The 21,718-nt window shown below is 45.3% G+C and overlaps 1 protein-coding gene across 3 annotated transcripts in view; it reads left to right on the forward strand.

Moving 5' to 3' along the window:
- Nucleotides 1–5,531: 5,531 nt before the first annotated feature.
- spidr (scaffold protein involved in DNA repair) overlaps nt 5,532–21,718 on the forward strand; it is a 316,427-nt gene continuing 300,240 nt past the window's right edge. The window contains exons 1-4 of one of the 3 annotated variants that reach the window (XM_067979906.1): nt 5,548–5,635; nt 6,509–6,586; nt 10,046–10,204; nt 18,242–18,311. In XM_067979906.1, the coding sequence (XP_067836007.1) occupies nt 10,064–10,204; nt 18,242–18,311 (211 nt within the window). In that variant the 5' untranslated portion in view covers nt 5,548–5,635; nt 6,509–6,586; nt 10,046–10,063. Of the gene's footprint in view, nt 5,636–6,508; nt 6,587–10,045; nt 10,205–18,241; nt 18,312–21,718 lie in introns of all 3 variants that reach the window. The other 2 variants (XM_067979905.1, XM_067979908.1) reach the window with 2 other exon arrangements.

Here is a 21,718-nt window from a genome sequence, read left to right on the forward strand (position 1 = left end):
TTGGTGGGATGGAATTTCTGATAATCAATACCTTAGTTTCAGAGGGCAGGCTTAATGCTCCAGAGGACTTAGAGGACAGATCTGTGAAGATGGAAATATGGTGGTCCTGGAGGTGCTGCTCTCTGCAATCTCCTCCAGCAGTACATCCCTCCTAAACACTCTTTTCCTCTAAATCGGCCTCTGTACATTCCCTGTGCTTTCACACCACCACTGGTGGCAGAACTTTCAGCTGCTTTGGTCGTAATTTCCAGAACTCCCTCCCTAAAACACTCCACCTTTAAAAACCTCCTTAAAGCCCAATCTCTTTAATCAAGCTTTCGGTTATCCCTCCAAACCTCTTTTTCCTGGTTTGTGCCCATTTCCTTAGGCCTAGCTGTGAAGCACCTTGGGATATTTCTTTACGTTAAGGATGCTATATAAATGCAAGCTGTTGTTGTATTACTCTGCTGGTGTTCTTGATCATTTAAAATTTGTGGGGGGCTGGAATTTTTTTCAAATTTAAAGGTTACATAGCTTTTCTGTGCATTTTGTGCTTGAAGGAAACAATCTGCTGCATCTGGATTCCATTGTTCCATGGTATCAAAACAAGACCAAACTTTCCAAAATGAAAATTTGACAGAAAAGGGAAAAAAAGCTTGGCCTTGTGTAAAGGTCTGAGTGAAAAAATATACAGCAGTTTGGGTTCTCCAAAATCAACAGATTCCAAAGATTAACAGAAAATGCTGGATGTACACAGCAGGTTCATTTGAAGATTGATATTGACAGGTTGATATTTCAAGTTGAGACCCTTTGTTAACTTATCATTTTCCTTTTCAGATGCTCACTGATGCTGTATTTCCATTATTGTTCATTTTTATTTTAGATTTCCAGCATTTAGTTTTTTTTCTTTTCCCCTTCCAAGTATCCATTGGTGATGATGTCATAATAATGCAAATTATTAGAAACTAGGTCATCATGTGCTTTGTTTGAAAGTACTTTAACGTAAAACACAATCCATTTTCAGATGTTCTGTGATACTGAATTTAATCACCTAAGCCATGGTGTCTAGCCTTTTGGAGCAGTGGGCTGAATCCCTGTGATGCATCCAGTAAATGGGTTGCATCAGGTCAAGCATCAATCTATGCTATTGGGTAAATTTTGTGAGGCCTCAAACTGCTGGTGGAGCCTTGGACACAGCCTGGGCATATTGGAAAATTGCAGATGTGTTGCATGAGATTTTCTGTCCACTGATTTCACTGCAGGACCCGACTGTAGAAGAGCAGTACTGCTGGGAATGGGCCCTGCATGCCTGAGGATAGTTACGGATCAGGAAGGTCATTTGGTCCATCTCTGCTCATCCATTCCGAACGATCCTACGGACCTCCTATCACAGCATACAATTATTCCTCAAAAGATTCCAGGGTTTTCACCTCCACTACTCTTCTTGGAAGTCTATTCCATACATTAATGACTCTGTAAAGAATTTCCTAACATCAGTCCTAAATTTATCTTCTACTAGTTTGAATCTATGTCTTCTTGTAATCTAGATGTGGAGATGCCGGTATTCTTGTAATCTAGTTATGTTCCGGGTTTACCCTTTCCCTTAACTGTCTTATATACCTCTATAAATTCGTCTCTCAAGAGGCTGAAAAACCTCTTCAGTTTTACCACATAGCTCAGACCTTTGACATTAGGGATCCGCCTTGTGGCTCTTCTCTGTACTGCTTTCAGTGTTTGAATGGCACCCTTGTGACTCGGTGCCAGAACTGGATGCAGTATTCAAGGCGCGGTCTGTCAAGGTTGTGCATGATTTCCTCTGACTTATATTCTATTGTTTTGGCTATGTGGTTCAATATTCTATTGGCCTTGTTGATTTCTGCACTGTATTTGTTGGACATATTGAACGTTGACTCCACTAAGGCTCCTAGGTCTCTTTAGGCTACAACCTTAGCTATTTCAACGTCATTTATGAAGTGCTTGTGTCTCTTATTTTTTCTCCCCATGTGCAGTACTTTACATTTGTCTGCATTAAATTTCAACTGTCATTTTTATGCCCACTTATATATTCTATCCAACTCATTCTGTAATTTTTGAGCTGCCTCCTATGATTCCACTGCCACTCTTAGTTTGATAGCATCTGCAAATTTGATCACTTTGCATTGTGTTCTGAATCCAGGTGATTTATGTAAATTAGAAACAGCAGAGGCCCCAACACGGAGTCTTGAGGCCTCCCACGTATATCTCACGCACACAGCTCATGTGGCATTGTACACAGGGAGTAAAGATCAAGTGTAGACTTCAGATGAGGCCGAGTTAGAAGGCAGTGGATATTTGGACCAGGGCATGGAGATGGAATGCATTCTGTCCTTCTTGTTATATTTCCATTATAAATTCCTATGTTTATGTTTATAATAGAAACTGGCAATGTAAACTTGTCTGTGTAGTTGCACTCTCCTGGCGGTGATGGCCTATGCACTGGGCAGTGGACAGAGGGAGGGGTAATTACAGCCTGACGAGTTTTACATAGGAAGTTTCATTATAAATGTGGGTATGTGAATTTACTTTGAAACTACTGCACAGAAACAGGCTGTTCGGCCAACTGGTCTGTGCCAGCGTTTATGCTCCACACAAGCCTCCTCCCTCCCTACTTCATCTAACCTTATCAGAATACCCTTCTATTCCTTTCTGCCATATCCAGCTTCTCCTTGAATACATCTATGCTATTTGTCTCAACTATTCCTTGTGGTAGCACATTCCACATTCTTACCACTCTTTGGGAAAAGAAGGTTCTCCTGAATTCCCTACTGGATTTATTAGCGACTATTTTATATTTATGACCTCTAGTTTTGGACTCCCCCAACAGTGGAAACATTTACTATATATCTACCCTATCATAATCGTGAAGACCTCCATCAGGTCGCCCCTCAGCTTTCTCTTTTCTAGACAAGAGTCCCAGCCTGTTCAGGAAAACGTTGACGAGGAGTGCACACAGATGTAAGATTTTTTAATACGCACAATTTATATATTGATTTCCACTAAAGTAATTAATTCATTATTTTGCTGAGCTGGGACATATTCAGTTAACAAATTGTTTGAATGCTATCTACTTTAGCTCTAATATTGACAACCAAGTTAACAGCAACAAAACAATCTTTGGAGTTTTACGAGGTTGAGGGGCAAACCTTACTACCTGGGATAAAATCTCAAAATGCTGGGAGAACACAGCTAAAGAGACAGTCATGATGTGGAGATGCCGGTGATGGACTGGGGTGGACAAATGTAAGGAATCTTACAACACCAGGTTATAGTCCAACAATTTTATTTTAAAATCACAAGCTTTCGGAGATTATCTCTTTCGTCAGGTGAGTGATGAAGGAGATAATCTCCGAAAGCTTGTGATTTTAAAATAAAATTGTTGGACTATAACCTGGTGTTGTAAGATTCCTTACTAAAGAGACAGTGAATGTGAGGGCTCTCTGAGTATTCCTCCGACACCATGCGGAGTGATTTTAACCCCAGGAACCGGTGGGTCGGGGCGGATGGCAGTTGAACATAGTTGTTTATTTAGGTCGCAACCACGGCCCAAATAAACTTTCGGACGTCGCATTCGCAGTGAGAAGCCTGTACTTTCAGGCTCCCACACTAATCTCAAGTGAAGACGGGTTGCGGCCGGGGATGCGGCCGCCGCCATCCAGGCGTTGAAATCGGCGCTCGGCCCTGACTCCACTCGGGGTGTGGAGGTGGCTCAAGCGTGCGGAGCCATCCCGTCCGACCTGACCCCCGTTCGGACGGAATTCCTCCTCGGCGCCAAACCCCGGAACCTCCCTCCGTGCCGTTTCACACCGCGCGGAGGGATTTCCTGTACGGGCTGCTCCTGCACACCATCCACTTCCTCGCCCTCGTCTCTCGCCCGGACACGCCCTGGCGTGCCATCCTGCCGTCCGGCGGAGATGGGGGTCCCCAGTGGGAGGCTCTCTATATGGGGGTCCTCCCGTGTTACTTTGGGGATCTGGGGTGGAGGGTGTTGCACGGAGCAGTCCCGTGCAATAGGCGGCTACGCCATTTTACGGACACCCAGGCCGCTTGCATTTTCTGCGGCCTGGAGGAGTCCGTTTTTCATTTGTACACTGGGTGTGCGAGACTGCAGCCCCTGTTTGATTATTTGGAGGGGCTGCTCCTCAGGTTCTGGCTGCACTTCAGTCCCACGCTCCTGATCTTTGGCCGCCCGGTGAGGAGGGGGGCGGGCAGGTCGGTGGACGTCCTCGTGGGCCTGCTCCTGGGCCTGTCCAAGGTGGCTATCCACAGGTCCAGGATGCTCGCGGTCCGTGGGGGCGGGCGCTCGGCCTGTCTGCCTCTCTTTCGCGGGTTGCTCCGCGCCCGGGTGGCCCTGGAGATGGAGCACACGGTGTCTGCCGGTACGCTTGAGGCTTTCCGCGACCGGTGGGCCGCAGGGGCTGGAGTGCATCCTGAACGAGGATAATAAAATTTTGATTTGAACACTTGGTTTTGGTTTGTTTGGTTTTTAGTTGTTAAGCACACCCCTCCTTATAAAAGGGGGGCCTAATTTAGAAGAAAAAAAGGGAAAAAATGTCCCAATCAGCCTGAGGCAGAGTCCGACAACATCCACACGTCTCCCACGGAGAGAGGCCTGTGCGTAGAGTGCTGGGGCCGGTCGGTATTGGCGAGCCACTTGCCGGAAAAAAAAAGACGGGTTGCGGACGTAACCCAAAAAAAAACTTCTGTTCAATTCCCGCCCGCCCCGCCCCACTCACTCCTCCCCTCCCCTCTCACTCCTCCCCTCCCCTCTCACTCCTCCCCTCCCCTCTCACTGCTCTCCGCCCCTCCCCTCTCACTCCACTCCCCTCCCCTCCCCTCTCACTCCTCCCCGCCCCTCCCCTCTCACTCCTCCCCGCCCCTCCCCTCTCACTCCTCTCCTCCCCTCTCACTCCACTCCCCTCCCCTCCCCTCTCACTCCTCTCCTCCCCTCTCACTCCACTCCCCTCCCCTCTCACTCCACTCCCCTCCCCTCCCCTCTCACTCCTCCCCGCCCCTCCCCTCTCACTCCTCCCCGCCCCTCCCCTCTCACTCCTCCCCGCCCCTCCCCTCTCACTCCTCCCCGCCCCTCCCCTCTCACTCCTCTCCGCCCCTCCCCTCTCACTCCTCTCCTCCCCTCTCACTCCTCTCCTCCCCTCTCACTCCACTCCCCTCCCCTCCCCTCTCACTCCTCTCCCCTCCCCTCTCACTCCTCTCCTCCCCTCTCATTCCTCTCACTCCCCTCCCCTCCCTTCTCACTCCCCTCCCCTCCCTTCTCACTCCCCTCCCCTCCCTTCTCACTCCCCTCCCCTCCCTTCTCACTCCCCTCCCCTCCCTTCTCACTCCCCTCCCCTCCCTTCTCACTCCCCTCCCCTCCCTTCTCACTCCTCCCTTCTCACTCCTCCCCTCTCACTCCTCCCCGCCCCACCCCACCCGCGGGTTAAAACCACCCTCCTCACCCGAGCCTCTCCCGCAGCTGATTGGATAAGTGTGCGCAGCCTCACTATAGTCGCTCGACTTGCTCCTCCCACATTTCCGTGGTAACGTGGAACCCAGAGCCGAAAGTTACAGCCTGTGAAAAGGCCTGAGCGGATCGAAGGGCAGAATGTCCGGCACTAGAAAGGTATATGGTGTTTAATGAGACAACTGCACAGCGTTTATCCGGGGAGAGGGGTGAGACAGAAAGAGTCTTATTGCAGTGGGGTCCGGAGGAGGGGGGCGTCCCCCCTCCCCCCTCAGGGTAAGGCTGCCATCCTTTGTCGTGTCTGCAACTGTCCAGGGGGAGGGTAAATTCAATAACTAAGAATGCTCCTACCTCAACACAGAATTGAGAAAGAACCCGAAACAAACAGAAAATGTTGGAAACACTCAGCAGGTCACTCGGCATCTGTGGAAAGACTCGATCAGTTAACGTTTCAGTTGTGGACTTGTCATCAGAAATAGAAAAAAATAGCATTTATAAAGGAACAAAAGAAAGGGAATGGGAGAAATAAACTGACAGAAGAGCAGTAGTATAAAGTGATTAAACGGTAAACAGAAGATGGTTAATTGGCTGAAATGATGGAGGTAAGGCAGTTCTGAAATGGAAACAGTAAAAACTGAAAGATTTCAGCAGTCTTGAGAAGAAGCCATCACCAAGAATGTAGTCTGCTCCACCAGCATAGAGTTAAGACTGAGGGTCCCCACCCCAATTGCCAATATATCTCTTTCTCAGTTCCCCCCCCCCCCAAAAAAAAATGAACACACCCATCATACAAAACAAGTATCTCCTGCCAGAACTACATTTTAAGGTGTGATGTCATTAAAGTTGTTATTAAAGCCAGAGGTCTGCAAAGTGCCTAATAGAACAATAAGGTGCTGTCGCTCAAGCTTGCATGGAATAATACAGATGGCCAAAAATGGAGAGTTCAAAATGTGACGGGGAATTAATGTGGCAAGTGACAGGGAACTTGGGGTGTCGCTGTTTCCATTCCTTTCTCCCATTTCTCTATTGCAGTTGCTCCAATAATGCTCCCTTTCACTCCAGAACATCTGAAATGGCCTTTTTCCTCAGCCAAGGATTTCCCCTGCCACGGTATGATTCTTGATTGGCTTCTGCTCCATTTCCTGTGCTGCTGTGCTGCTGCCCTCCTGCCCCCACCCCTTGTGCTTGGGTGGGGACTCTTTCTGAACCCCTTGCTGGTGGGCCTGTCTGCACTCTTGGTGTTGGCCTGAGTTTTTTTTCCTCTCTGGCTGCTGGATTCTGTTCTGCTTTGCCAGGGTTTTCAGTTGCCATTTCAGACTTGCCTTGCACCCCACTATCTCATGTTCTTTGTCTTGACACAACTTGAATTTATTTTATGTGTCTTCCTATCATCTCACTTCAACCATTCAACTAACTCCTGATTTCCATTTAAGCACTTTACATGTCATTCTACGTGTGTGTGTGTGTGTGTGTGTGTGTGTGTTTGTGTTTCTCGACCGCTTTCCTTTGTTCTGTTCCTTTTTAAATGTTGTTCATCTGTAATTTCTCCGAGTTCTGATGAAGGATTATATCTGAAACATTAATTTGTCTGTTCTTTCCAAATGCTGACTGATGTGACTGTTTCCAGCATTTCCTGTTTTTTTTAAAAAGAATTTTCCATTAAGTCCATTGACAAAACTGACTGTCTAGTTCAAAACCAGATCAATGGTGGCCATGGTACTGGATCTTAGTTTGTGACCTATGCTTTTTTGACTCTGGCCTCCTATGCAGCTCTTCCTCTCTCTCTTTCCCCCCCCCCCCCCCCCTCCCCCGGCTCCAAAGGCAATGATGAAGTCTTTGGCTGTTTTGAAAGACTTTGCTAAACTTCTCAGCTTTGCTACTTTTTCTCTCCATCTTCAAAAGGCTTCTCAAAACTTATCTCTTCGACGATGGCTTCAGTCTCTGCTTAATGGTTCTTCGGCTTGGTGTTGCTCCGCTATGAAGCACATTGAAACATTTAACTAAGCTGAGGCTGCAGTATGAATGCAAGTTGTTCACAGTGCTGTCAGTTACAGGGGTACTGGGAGAGATCCATACCCATTCACTACAGGACTCTCAGTACACATAGTAGAATAGGGAAATTATATTTATAGAAATGATAAATTGGTGCAAAAATAAAACAGGAAAGGTGGCTCAACCGTGGCTTACAAAAGAAAGAGGAGACATAAATTGCCAGAAAAAGCAGCAAGCCTGAGGATTGGGAGCAGTTCAGAATTCAGCAAAGGAGGACAAAGAGATTGATTAAGAGGGGAAAAATAGAGTATGAGAGTAAACTAGCAGGGAACATAAAAACTGTCTGTAAAAGCTTCTATAAATATGTCAAGAGAAAAAGATTAGTGAAGACAAATGTAGGTCCCTTACAGTCAGAAATGGGGGAAATTATAATGGGGAACAAAGAAATGGTACAACAATTAAACACATACTTTGCTTCTGTCTTCACAAAGGAGGACACAAATAACCTGCCAGAAATGTTAGGGAACCAAGGGTTTAGTGAGAGGGAGGAACTGAAGGAAACCAGTATTCGTAAAAAAAAATAGTGCTAGGGAAATTAATGGGGCTAAAGGCTGACAAATCCCCAGAGCCTGATAATCTGCATCCCAGAGTACTAAAGAAAAGTGGCCCTGGAAATAGTGGATGCATTGGTGATTATCTTCCAAAATTCTATAGACTCTGGAACAGTTCCTACAGATTGGAGGGTGGCAAATGTAACCCCACTATTTAAAAAAGGAGGGAGAGAAAAAACAGGGAATTACAGACCAGTTAGCCGAACATCAGTAGTGGGGAAAATGGTAGAGTATTATAAAAGATGTGATAACAGAACACTTGGAAGGCATTAATGGGATTGGACAAAGTCAGTATGGGTTTATGAAAGGGAAATCATGCTTAACAAATCTACTGGAGGTTTTTGAGGATGTGACGAGTAGAATAGATAACCAGTGGATGTGGTGTACTTGGATTTTCAGAAGGCTTTTGATAAGGTCCCACACAAGAGGTTAGTGTGCAAAATTAAAGCACATGGGATTGGGGGGAATATACTGGCATGGATAGAGAATTGGTTGACAGACAGGAAACAGAGAATCGGAATAAACAGGTCTTTTTCCGGGTGGCAGGCAGTGACTGGTGGGGTACTGCAGGGATCAGTGCTTAGGCCCCAGCTATTCACAATATATATCTATGATTTGGATGAAGGAACTAAATGTAACATTTCCAAGTTTACAGACGACACAAAGCTGGGGTGGAATGTGAGCTGTGAGGAGGATGCAAAGAGGCTCCAATGTGATTTAGACAAGTTGGGTGAGTGGGCAAGAACATGGCAGATGCAGTATAACGTGGATAAATGTGAGGTTATCCACTTTGGTTGTAAAAACAGAAAGGCAGATTATCTGACTGGTGATAGATTGGGAAAAGGGGAGGTGCAACGAGACCTGGGTGTCCTTGTACACCAGTCGCTGAAGATGAGGAGAAATTTCTTCACTCAGAGGGTGGTGAACCTGTGGAATTCTCTACCACAGAAGGCAGTGGAGGCCAAGTCATTAGATGTATTCAAGAAGGAGATAGATATATTTCTTCATGCTAAATGGATCAAGGGATATGGGGAAAAAGCAGGAACAGGGTACTGAGTTAGATGATCAGCCATGATCATTTTGAATGGCGGAGCAGGGCTGAATGGCCTACTCTTGCTCCTATTTTCTATGTTTCATTATGCACAGTGGGACTGTGTAAAATTTCAATCTTTTTATAGGACTCTTAGTTACTGTTGGATTGGGGAATGTCCATGCCCATTAATTTCACTCTGCATAGTAGAACTTGGGCATGTTCATGTGTCCACCAGAATGATTAGGGTCCTGTTTACACATTTGGACTGTGGGGTGCCCATCTGTCCTGGAATTATTAGTATGAGCTTGGACAGTAGGATATCCATTTGAATAAGTTTGCATTATTGCCAGTAAACTGGCAAATTTTAAATATTTTAGACCTAATGCTCATATTTATCTGATATATTCACCTTGGGGCTTAAAGCTTATTTCTTCTTGAGGACTGGATAGTGTATTGGGTTAGCAAAGTATAATTTCACCTGCAATCTGGGTTTGGATCTAGCCAAACTAATGGCATGCAACTCTTGTATCTTTCCTGATTGTAAGGAGGTCTTACTTGAGATTAGCTTTGGCAGTCACATTCCACATCCTGGTTCTCACAGATTCACAGCACCAGTTTATCTATACTTCAACAAAAATGCAAGGTTGAGGTTGGGGCAGGGCAGAGCAGATCCACTCTACTTTCCATCCAGCTCCTGACTTTGGAGGACTTAACATTAACACATTTTGGTGCTAAAATACTAAATCATTCTATTCCCCAGCACTGATGGTCCTCACCTTGATGAAGAAACAAAAAAGAAAGTTAAACAATTTTTTTTAAAGTTCGTGTTCTGATTCTGTTGCGAAACATTTCTTCTGTGGAAATAGAAGAAACCAGATTAATGCATTTCCTGTCAGTTTGTTTCTTAACCCAACATATTTGTGTGCTTTTCAGCGGAAAAGGACTACTGGAATGGTGCAGGGGTTCTTTTTTTTACATGATGTGGAGGTTGCTTGCAAGAGAACAAGTAGCCTTGCTAAGAAATTTACATCTTCAGTTGCAAAATCATGGAATCAATGTGGAGAAGGTTTCCAGGAAGTATCACCAATGGAGGTAAGATAATGTAACATACTAGCAATATGGATAGACAATGAATCTAAAACTCAAATTATTCATTTGTGTAGCATGTGAGGATGAATAGGAAGTTACCAAAGATGGAGTACTGAAGTGATTGGTGTAAAAATAACTTGAGGGAAACGTAGGGCTCAATTTTCCAGGGAAATTGCCGGGGCGGGGGGGGGCCTTCAAAAATTGCGGAAATCCCGAGCGGGTTCGGAACCCGGCTCCAACCTGCTGACTTCCAGGTTCCCCATTGACGCGCCGCCTCTCCCGAATGTGGAAGTTGCACTGGCAATTAAAGCCAGCGGGATGATAGTTAAGACACTTATTTAGATGTTTTAAAGTACTTAATTTTGTCCCTATTAAGGCAGGGGTCCGATTTTGAAACATCCTCAGTGTGTTTCTCATTCTGCCAGACGTGTTTCAGCCATCATCCAGTGGGACATTCAAATGCTTGTTTGACAGATGGGGAGAAAAGGTGAGTTCTTGCTGCAGGGCACTCAGTTCTTTCACACACACTTTTGGCTGCAAGACTTTTGCTTTTTCACTGAAAATTCTTACTTTCCATTCACAATTCTTCTGTTCACGCATATTTAACAACTTTTCGGACCCCCTCAAACTCACATCATCAGGATGGGGGCGCCATGGCTGCATTCACCATTAAATCCGAGGAGGAGCAACATCACCAGCCTCGCCAGGCACGGTGTGCACTTCCGCCACTTGCAGCTCCACAACACAATGCTGCGCCACAGGCACCTGCACAAGAGCACAGAGGGCAACAACAGAGAGGGGTGCTGCTTGAAGAGGCCTCATCCACATGGAGGAGGAGGAGGAGGACGAGGACGACGAGGAGGAGGAGGAGGAGGACAGCGCAGCGCACCGCACCTGGCGGCTCAGTCCGGTTGGCACACCACCTGGAAAGAGCAGCGCCCACACCAGGCTGCCCACCCCTCTCCCTGCACACAACAGTCCTGCAACTACACATACAACCACTGTAAAGTGACCCAATGAGTGGCATCACCTGTCACCATTCATGGTGAACCTCATGAAAGGGCCCAATCACATAAGCCAGTCAAGAATGGGCAGGACGTGGCAGCAGTGGTGACAATCATAAAATTTAATGTCACTTTCACAAAAACTAAATATAAATGAAAAACATGACAGTCTGTCAAACACCTTTGTGCATACCCTTCATGCTCACAAAACCTTCGCCTTTCGCTTCCGACTACTTCTATGTGGTGCATCCCCTGTGGCTGCAGCAGATGTAGTGGCAGGTTGCTCATGTTCATGCCCTGACTGCTTAGATGCTTTGGGCCTACGCCCTCTGGGTTTTGGAGCCTGTGAGGGCCCCTCCAAAGACTGCTCCACCTGCCCCTGTGCAGGGGCAGACTCGGCCACCTGGAGAGGAGGCAGCATTGCGGGTACTGGTTGAGAGGGGGGCAATGGGTGAGACGTGGGAGCACTTTGAGTGGCGTTCCCAATTCCATGTCCCCTTTCGCCATTATCCCCCCCCCCACCCCGGGCCAGGGCCCCATCACTCCTAACACTCTGCTGGACAACAGTTTGGAGGACATGTGTGCTGCCTTGTAAGGCCAGTGCTAGTGTATCTGTCTGTCTGTTTAAGGAGGCAGAATGTTGTTCACCCTGAGTCCGAACGGCCGTTGTTAGGGCCTGAATGACTCATTTGTGAGCCATGCTAGAAGCTCGATGGAGGCTAGCCTTCTCTCCATTGCAGACATTAGGAACGTAGGAACAGGAGTCGGCCATTCAGCCCCTCGTGCCTTCTCAGCCTTTTGATACATGGCTGATCTGTGATCTAACTCCATATACCTGCCTTTGGCCCATATCCCTCAATACCTTTGGTTGCCAAAAAGCTATCTATCTCAGATTTAAATTTAGCAATTGAGCTAGTATCAATTGCCGTTTGCGGAAGAGAGTTCCAAACTTCCACCACCCTTTGTGTGTAGAAATGTTTTCTAATCTCGCTCCTGAAAGGTCTGGCTCTAATTTTTAGACTGTGCCCCCTACTCCTAAAATCCCCATTCAGCGGAAATAGTTTCTCTCTATCCACCCTATCTGTTCCCCTTAATATCTTATAAACTTCGATCAGATCACCCCATAACCTTCGAAACTCCAGAGAATACAACCCCAATTTGTGTAATCTCTCCTCGTAACTTGACCCTTGAAGTCCGGGTATCATTCTAGTAAACCTACGCTGCACTCCCTCCAAGGCCAATATGTCCTTCCGAAGGTGCGGTGCCCAGAACTGCTCACAGTACTCCAGGTGCGGTCTAACCAGGGTTTTGTACAGCTGCAGCATAACTTCTGCCCCCTTGTACTCTAGTCCTCCAGCTATAAAGGCCAGCATTTCATTAGCCTTCTTGATTATTTTCTGCACCTGTTCATGACACTTCAATGATCTATGTACCTGAACCCCTAAGTCCCTTTGGACATCCACTGTTTTTAACTTTTTACCATTTAGAAAGTACCCTGTTCTATCCTTTTTTGATCCAAAGTGGGTGACCTCACATTTGTCTGCATTGAATTCAATCTGCCACAGTTTTGCCCATTCACCTAATCTATCAATATCACTTTGTAATTTTATGTTTTCATCTACACTGCTTACAATGCCACAAATCTTTGTGTCATCGGCAAACTTAGATATGAGACTTTCTATGCCTTCATCTAAGTTGTTAATAAATATTGTGAATAATTGAGGCCCCAAGACAGATCCCTGCGGGACTCCACTAGTCACATCCTGCCAATGTGAGTACCTTCCCACTATCTCTACTCTCTGTCGCCTTTCGCTCAGCCAACTTCCTAACCAAGTCTGTACTTTTCCCTCGATTCCATGGGCTTCTATCTTAGCTAACAGTCTCTTATGTGGAACCTTATCAAATGCCTTCTGGAAGTCCATATAAATAACATCCATTGACATTCTCCTGTCCACTACTTTAGTCACCTCTTCAAAAAATTCAATCAGCTTTGTCAGGCACAACCTACCTTTCACAAATCCATGCTGGCTCTCTCTGATTAACTGAAAATTCTCGAGGTGTTCAGTCACCCTATCATTAATTATAGACTCCAGCATTTTCCCCACAACAGATGTTAGGCTAACTGGCCTATAATTCCCTGGTTTCCCTCTCTCTCCTTTCTTAAAAAGCAGAGTGACATGTGCAATTTTCCAATCTAGAGGGACAGTTCCTGAATCAAGAGAACTTTGAAAGATTATAGTTAGGATTGGATAGATGTCCATGCACAGTTAAACCGTTAACTAAATCTGGTTCATTACTCATTACTAAATCTAGTATGGCTTGTCCCCTTGTTGCCTCTAGGACATACTGCTGTAGAAAACTATCCTGAACACACTCAAGAAATTCGCTACCTTTCTGACAGTTGCTAGTCTGCTTTTCCCAATCTATATGAAGGTTAAAGTCTCCCATTAAGACCACTATGCCTTTGTTACATGCTTGTCTAATCCTGCATTTATACAATCTAGCACTTCAGAGCTGCTGCCGGGGGCCCTATATACAACTCCCATTATAGTCTTAGATCCTTTCCTATTTCTCAATTCAACCCATAAGGTCTCTGTTGGCTGCTTACCTCTCGTTATATCCTCCTTTATCATTGAAGTGATTTCATCTCTAATCATTAAGGCTACTCCTCCCCCTCTTCCATTTTCCCTATCTCTCCTGTAGACCTTATGACCTGGTATATTTAGTTCCCAATCCTGACCATCCTGCAGCCATGTCTCAGTAATAGCTGTCATGTCTTACCCTCCAATTTGAATTTGAACCTGTAGTTCATTTAATTTATTCGTTATACTCCGTGCATTTGTATATAGAACTCTTAGTTGGGCCACACACTCGAGCCTGACCTTCAGCTTTGCTGCTGGGTTAATCGCCTTATGCCTTCTAATTTTCACTTTATCTGTAGTGCCTAAAGTACACTTTCTTTCCCGCATTTACCTGTGACTGTATCTCAGGGAGTTGCTCACGTCCCTGTGACAGTTATCTCAGAGAGTCCCTCCCCTACCTGTGCCACGATTTCGCTCATGCAGGAGCTGGACTCCTCCATCCTCTGCGCTATTGTGGAGAGTGCGCATGGCACCTGATCCAGTACTTTGAAAATGTGCTGCTGTCCCTCGACCATTCTCCTTTTAAAGGATGGCCCCCAGGCTTCTGCATCTGCGTCCACCTGAGCAGAGCCTGGAGAGGAGTGCTCTCACCAACACGGACTCTCCACAGCTGTCCCTGCCACCAGTGTCTCCTCGTGCTCACATGTTTGGTAACTCACCAGGTGCCAACCCAACTAACTGAGGACTAGGACCCACCGAGGTGTGAGTATCTGCGATGGTGGATGGCTCGATAAAATGTGACGGTGCACCCTCAGAGACTGGCAGGTCCTCCTGAGGTATCGCGCTCTGCCGTGACAGCAGTCACTGAAGGCCCTGTAAGAGAACAGAAGGCAATATTAAGCATCATCATAGATGTGTCATGTTGTGATGAGCATACTGAGGTGCTGAAGATGGCAAAGCATGTTAATATCAATTCATATTGTGTGTGCTGAATGTTAAAGTTGTGTCACCAGATGTTTGTCGGGTGCCAGTCTGGGCTTCCCTGACGGCCAGGCACTTGAGGGTTTGGCTGAGCTCCAGCGCCTCCTGCTCCGCGTCTCTGAGGACGACGATTTGTTGAGGCCCCTCTCCCATCCTCGCCCTCTCCTGTGCATTTTGTGCTGTCTTCTCCTAGAAGGGGAGAAAGAACAGACGTGTGAGTGAGTGAGTGATGGTGAAGTGGCCAATCGATGGATGCGTTGGTTTGGGTGAGGCTGACAGCTAACCATGAAAGAGATGCATCAGAGGGTGAGTATGAGACAGAGACATCACATTGGATGAGGATTGGGGTGAGTGGTAGTGGTGGGGTGACTAATGGGGTGGTGAGGAAGTGCTGGTAAGTTGAGGATGAGCTTTGAGTGGGTGTGAGGTGTGAGGTGACAGAGTAGTGTTGACAGTGCAGAATGAGTTGGTGGGGGCGGTGTTGTGGAAGACAGAATGTAGGAGAATCAGTCAGTGTACTCACTTTGGCTGACCTCGTTAGGTCATTGAAGCGCTTCCTGCACTGGACCCAGGTGCGGAAGATGTTGTTGCTGCTGCTGACCTCCTCTGCCACCTCGAGCCAGTCCTTGGTGGCAGAGGCAGGCCACTTCCTCCCGCTCGCCGGCTAAAACAGATCCTTCCTCCTCCTCACCCCATCCAGTAGCACTTGGAGTGAAGCATCGTTGAATCTTGGAGCAGCCTTGCTGCTGTGCTGCTCCATTGTGGTGTGTGGGTATTTGCTCCAGGAAAAGCCATTGGAGCAACGGCCCTTTAAACAGAGCTCCACCAGCTGACAACCTGTGATGCGGGTGCGCCGTCCGCCCACTGCACAGCTTTCGGGCGGCAAACCCGGAAGCCACGTTAAGTGGCACCAATTGAATCACGATCGTGTGGGGAACGGATTTTTTTTATTGGTCAGGTTACCCGCGCGCCCATTCAGCCCCCCCCCCCCCTGCTGCCATCCCGACTTCACTCTAATATTGGGGTTGTAGTGACTGCACTGGGACAAGATAGGAGTAGAGCTTCATGGAGGAAATTAGAGATGAGAGTAAATGGAGGGGAGAAGCTGTGGAGTGCAGAGGTAGAATTGGTTTTAGGATGGGGAGGAAGAGTCAGAGGCTGCTGAGCAGTTTGTATTGGTGGGGAATTTAGCCCCTTTACTTTTTTCTTTCTTCTCGCAGACCATAAAAGCAATTAGATTTTATTTAATTGCATGGAGTAGTGAAATAAATCAAATCTCACCTTGAATAACTTTTCCTTTAACTACACTCACTTCCTCCAGATTAAGGGGAGTCATTTGGGAACCTGTTTGGGTCCGAACTATGTCTGTCTTTAGATAGGAAGTATTGAACACTCTTCTAGTACTACTCTGGTCCCCTCCCTGCCCTCTTATTTTCCATTACATTGATGACTGTTGGTAATGCTTTCCGTTCCAGCCCTGATCTTGGGAATTTCATGAATCATCCTTCAATTTCCATTCATCTTTACAAGGTCTATTTCTCACTCTCCCTCTCTGATTCTGGGGATGGGTTTTCCACTGACATCTATTACAAGCCCACCGAATCTCACAACTACCTGGATCTTACTACTTTTTCAGAAGCAAAATACTTTGGATGCTGGAAATCTGAAATAAAAACAAACAGCATCTGTGGCGAAAGAAACAGAACTAACGTTTCAGGTCGAAGACCTATCGTCAGTTCTGGAAGCTGTAATGATAGGGTCTCTCTTGGCCTCACCTTCCTCCCAGCTAGCCTCTGCATTTGACAGATGCATTCAAAATCTGCCATTTTCAATGATTCCATTACCAAACACATCTTCCTCTCTCTGGCTTCTGAAGAGACTGTTCCGGCTGTGACACCCCCACCAACTGCTTTCCTTCCCTTTCCTTGGCTCTCTGCAAGCTTAGGAGATGCAACACCTGTTTGTTCACCTCCTCCCACACCACTGTCCAGGGCCCCAGACACTCTTTCCATGTGAGACAGTGATTTACATGAACTTCCTTCAAACTAATATACCGGGGAGAACACATACAGATTAGGCAACTGCTTTGCTGAACACCTCCAATCTGCAAGTGTGGCCACAAGCTCCCAGTTGCTTGCCAATTCAATTTCCTGTCCCACTCCTACTCTGACTTCTCTGTCTTTACTCTTCTACATTGTTCCAATGAAGCTCAACACAAGCTTGAAAAACAGCATCTTATTTTTCATTAGGCACTTTGCAACCCACTGACCTTAATATTGACTTTAATAACTTAAGATCTCAAATATAGCTCCCACTCTCTCTTCAGCAGGAACTGCCTGTAGTGTGGAATGGGAGTGTCATTGTACCGCGGGGAGGGACGGGTTTGGGCTTGGGGCAGGAACCCTCCATAGGAATATTGTGCTCGTGGGGTGGTCTGCACCCATGATGTCCTCCTTTTTTATTCTCGCTGGTTTCTGGGCTGCTGGAGCCTGTTCTGTATTGCCAGATTATCCTGCTTCTGTTTCTACCTGCCTTGCTCCCCCATTGCCTCAGCTATTCACATTGTGTATCGTAAATGTCTTTCATTTTCCTGTTATGCCTTCTAATGTTAATATCCTTCATCCATTTAACAATATCACGCTTTCCACTTAAGCACTTTACCGTCTATCTACTTCTGTGCTTGAGTTTTTTTCCTTCCCCTGTTCTCTTTATTCTGTTCCTTTTTAAATGCTGTTCATCTGTAATCTTCCACTACTGATGAAGGATCTACACTTGAACTGATCTCTCCACAGGTGCTGACTGACCTGCTGAGTGTTTCCAGCATTTTCTGTTTTTGTTTCAGATTTCCAGCATCTGCAATATTTTGTTCAAATCTTGAAGATGTTCCTGTAGATTTATGGATGGTGCATTAATTTGCAGAAGTAATCAACATGTTTTTGAATGTCATTGTTAGCCCCGCAGCTCAGAATTGCACATTTTTAAAAACCTGAGCATCAAAAATTTGTGTGATGGTAACGTGGTGGTCAAGAAACTAATTTATATTAAAATGTCCTCTGATTTTCAAGTCGTCTGTTGAATACTGTACTGGTGAGGTCCTTGCTTTCTGGTAATGTGTTTTTAATTGTTCTAGTGGCAGTAGCTGGATATTGCCAACAATATACCAATTGTTTCGTATAGATGAAGATACAAAATGAGCAGGGCTTAGACCTTCGATCAGTAAAATTTTATTCTGTAAATTTCACTCCTGTTAAGAAATTGCTGTTGGATAATGCAACAAAATTTTAAAAAAATGTCTGTATACAGATTGGAATAAGTTTTAAATACAATTTATTGGGTATTAATGGTGTCCTTTAGAAAAAGAATTAGATCTGAATTTAATATTTAAAAATGACTTTTTTGTTCTACATACCTCTGTCTTTGAATGCTTTTCAATTGCTGCAGCATTACTCATCTATAAATATGTTTTTTAACAGGGTAATAGAACACTGGGAGAAGAGCTAAAAGTAGTCCGCAGCCTTACACCTGCACTTCATTCTGTTGAAGGTAGTTTGCCTTGTATTAAGTGCATCCTTTCCCTAAATTTCTCCCCTTTTCTCCTGAAGGTGCTGATTATCATTAGGATATGGTTTCATAGATGCAAGCAGCCCTCTGGTACTCACCCGTGGCTGTTATTGTAAATCTAGATAGCGAGGGTCGGTGTGCTATTTGACTGCAAAAGGCACTAGAGATGATCCTGATCCTGTTTACACCCCACATTGATTTACAATCAGGCGAGCGCCTGCACGTGCACTTCTTCTCAGCAAGAAGAAGTGGATAGCAACTTCTTTTTTGTTTCCTACCTCCCTCGCTCAGGGACACTGATCCTAATTTGTAGCACCTCCACTGCTGAGATTAGCTAATTAAGCTCGGACCAGGAATTGAACATGAAACCTTCTGGTCTGCATGGCTTGGTAGTACACCGTAAATTGTTTTTCTACTTGACCATTGGGAGCTTTTTAAAAAAAGCTGTGTGCAGTGCCTTTAAATTGTTGTAAATTTGTATTAAAGATTTGGACGCATCAGCAGCTCAAATATGTAATTTACAATATCCAATATTTGCTGTGTTTTTAACTGAAGGTTGGAATGTTTTTGTTCTTCATCTTTACGATGGGCCTAAACTTACATTCATGATAAAGGAAAGAATTGTTCCCTGCTGAGAAATACTAGACACAAGCTAGTCTTTATTTTCTGCACTCCCAAAGAAACTTTATTTTTTTGCCAATTTTTTTCCCCTGTTTCCCCTTTCTTCACGAAGACACTGACTCCTTGCTGGGATATGGTTCCTCATCTAAATAGGGACATTTCAGGTGTAAGCTTAGATACTTGAGTGTTGACAAGCTATTTGACTGTAGGAGACATCATATTGAACTCTGATCCTGTCCTCACCCTTTGTTGTTGTCTCACTATCAGACCTTCTGGTTAGTTTTTAAAATCTCGGTTTCCTTTGTTCTTTCGTTCAAGAATTCTGATCTCTAATGCAAAATATTGCAAGAGTATTTTCATTACAAATTCTCTCCAGTGTGTACTATTTCTCCCGTAGCCTTATGTGGACAAATAACACGGCCATTTAGGACTGAGATGAGGAGAAATTTCTTCACTTATAGGATTGTGAACCTTTGGAATTCCCTACCCCAGGGAGCTGTGGATTCTCAGTCGTTGAGTATATTCAAGGTTGAGATCGATAGATTTTTGGACTCTAAGGGAATCAAGGGCTATGGGGATCGGGCGGGAAAGTGGAGTTGAGGTCAAAGATCAGCCATGATCTGATTGAATGGTGGAGCAGGCTCTAGGGGCCATATGGCCTACTCCTGCTCCTATTTCTTATGTTCGTAACACATCACTAAATTAGAGCACATAGGCTAAAGTTACAGAAACAGAAAGATAGGAAAGATACAGTTCAACACAGAAACCAAATTTAGACTTTCAACTAACTGAGTTGACTGCTTAAAAGAAGTTTAACGGTAACACCTGTAATTCTTGTAAGTCCTCTCAGCGTTTTCTTAAGCCCTGGCACTTGAAGTTTCCAATGACACAACCACAAGGTGAGGACATACTGTGTCATACTGTGAGGTAATGGGACCACTAATGTTATTCCTATATTTAAAAAGGGAGACAGAACAAGTCCAGGGAACTATAGACCAGTTAGCTCAAAGACGGTGGTAGGAAAGATAATGGAATCTTTACTCAAAGATGGAATAGAAAAAATCTAGAAACCAAAAATATAATTAAGAATAGTCAGCAAGGATTTCAGAAGGGAAAGTCATGCTTGAGCAATCTTATTGAATTCTTTGAAGAATTAACAGAAAGAGTAGACAAGGGTATTGTAGTAGATGTAATAAATTTGGATTTTAAAAAGGCCTTTGATAAGGTACTGCATTGGAGACTCATGACTAAGGTCAAAGCACGTGGAGTCAGGGGACAGGTAGCAGAATGGATAACAAGCTGGCTACAAAACAGAAAACAGTAGGAGTTAAGGGTAGCTACTCAGACTGGCAAAAGGTGGGAAGTGGTGTTCCACAGGAATCAGTGCTGGGATTACTGTTGTTCGCAACTTACATTAACGATTTGGACTCGGGAATCGGAAGTACACTTTCAAAATTTGCGAACGAGACCAAATTGGGGGGGGGGGGGTGTAGTTAATACAAAGGAAGAATGCATCAAAATACAAGAAGACCTTAATAAACTTGCGGAATGGGCATGTAATTGGCAATTGAATTTCAATATAGATAGGTGTGAGGTGGTGCATTTTGGTAGGAAGAATAAGGAGGCCACATACTGCTTGGATAATAAGAGTTTAAATGGGGTAGAGGAGCAAAGGAATCTCTGGGTACAGATACACAAATCATTAAAAGTAGCGATGCAGTTTAATAAGGCCATAAAAAAGACATACCAAGCACTAGGGTTCATTTCTAGAGGGATAGAATTGAAAAGCAGAGAAGTTATGTTAAACTTGTATAAACCTTGGTTAGACCACACTTGGAGTACTGTGCACAGTTCTGATCTCCATATTATAAAAAGGATATGGAGACAATGGAGAAGGTGCAAAAAAAATTCACAAGGATGATACCAGAACTGAGGATATCCTTATCAGGAAAGGCTGAACAGGCTGGGAATCTTTTCTCTAGAAAAGAGAAGGCTGAGGGTTGACCTCTTGTTGCCACAGTATTTATATGGCTGGTCCAGTTATGTTTCTGGTCAATGGTGACCCCCCAGGATGTTGGTGGGAGATTCTGCGATAGTAATGCCGTTGAATGTCAGGGGGAGGTGGTTAGACTCTTTCTTGTTGGAGATGGTCACTGCCTGACACTTGTCTGGTGCGAATGTTACTTGCCACTTATCAGCCCGAGCCTGAATGTCATCCAGGTCTTGCTGCAGCGGGCACGGACTGCTTCATTATCTGAGGGGTTGTGAATGGAACTGAACACTGTGCAATCATCAGCGAACATCCCCACTTCTGACCTTATGATGGAGGGAAGGTCATTGATGAAGCAGCTGAAGATGGTTGGGCCTTGGACACTGCCCTGAGGAACTCCTGCAGCAATGTCCTGGAGCTGAGATGATTATCCTCCATCAAACACTATCATCTTCCTTTGTGCTAGGTATGACTCCAGACACTGGAGGGTTTTTCCCTTGACTCCCATTGACTTTAATTTTACTAGTGCTCTTTGATGCCACATTCGGTCAGATGCTGCCTTGATGTCAAGGGCAGTCATTCTCACTTCACCTCTGGAATTCAGCTCTTTTGTCAATGTTTGGACCAAGGCTGCATTGAGGCCTGCCGCAACCTAAGCTGAGCGTCGGTGAGCAGGTTATTGGTGAGTAAGTGCCGCTTGATAGCACCGTTGACGACACCTTCCATCACTTTGCTGATGATTTGAGAGTAGACTAATAGGGCGGTAATTGGCCGGATT

Source organism: Heptranchias perlo, chromosome 3 (assembly GCF_035084215.1).
Source record: "Heptranchias perlo isolate sHepPer1 chromosome 3, sHepPer1.hap1, whole genome shotgun sequence".
Lineage (NCBI taxonomy): Eukaryota > Metazoa > Chordata > Chondrichthyes > Hexanchiformes > Hexanchidae > Heptranchias > Heptranchias perlo.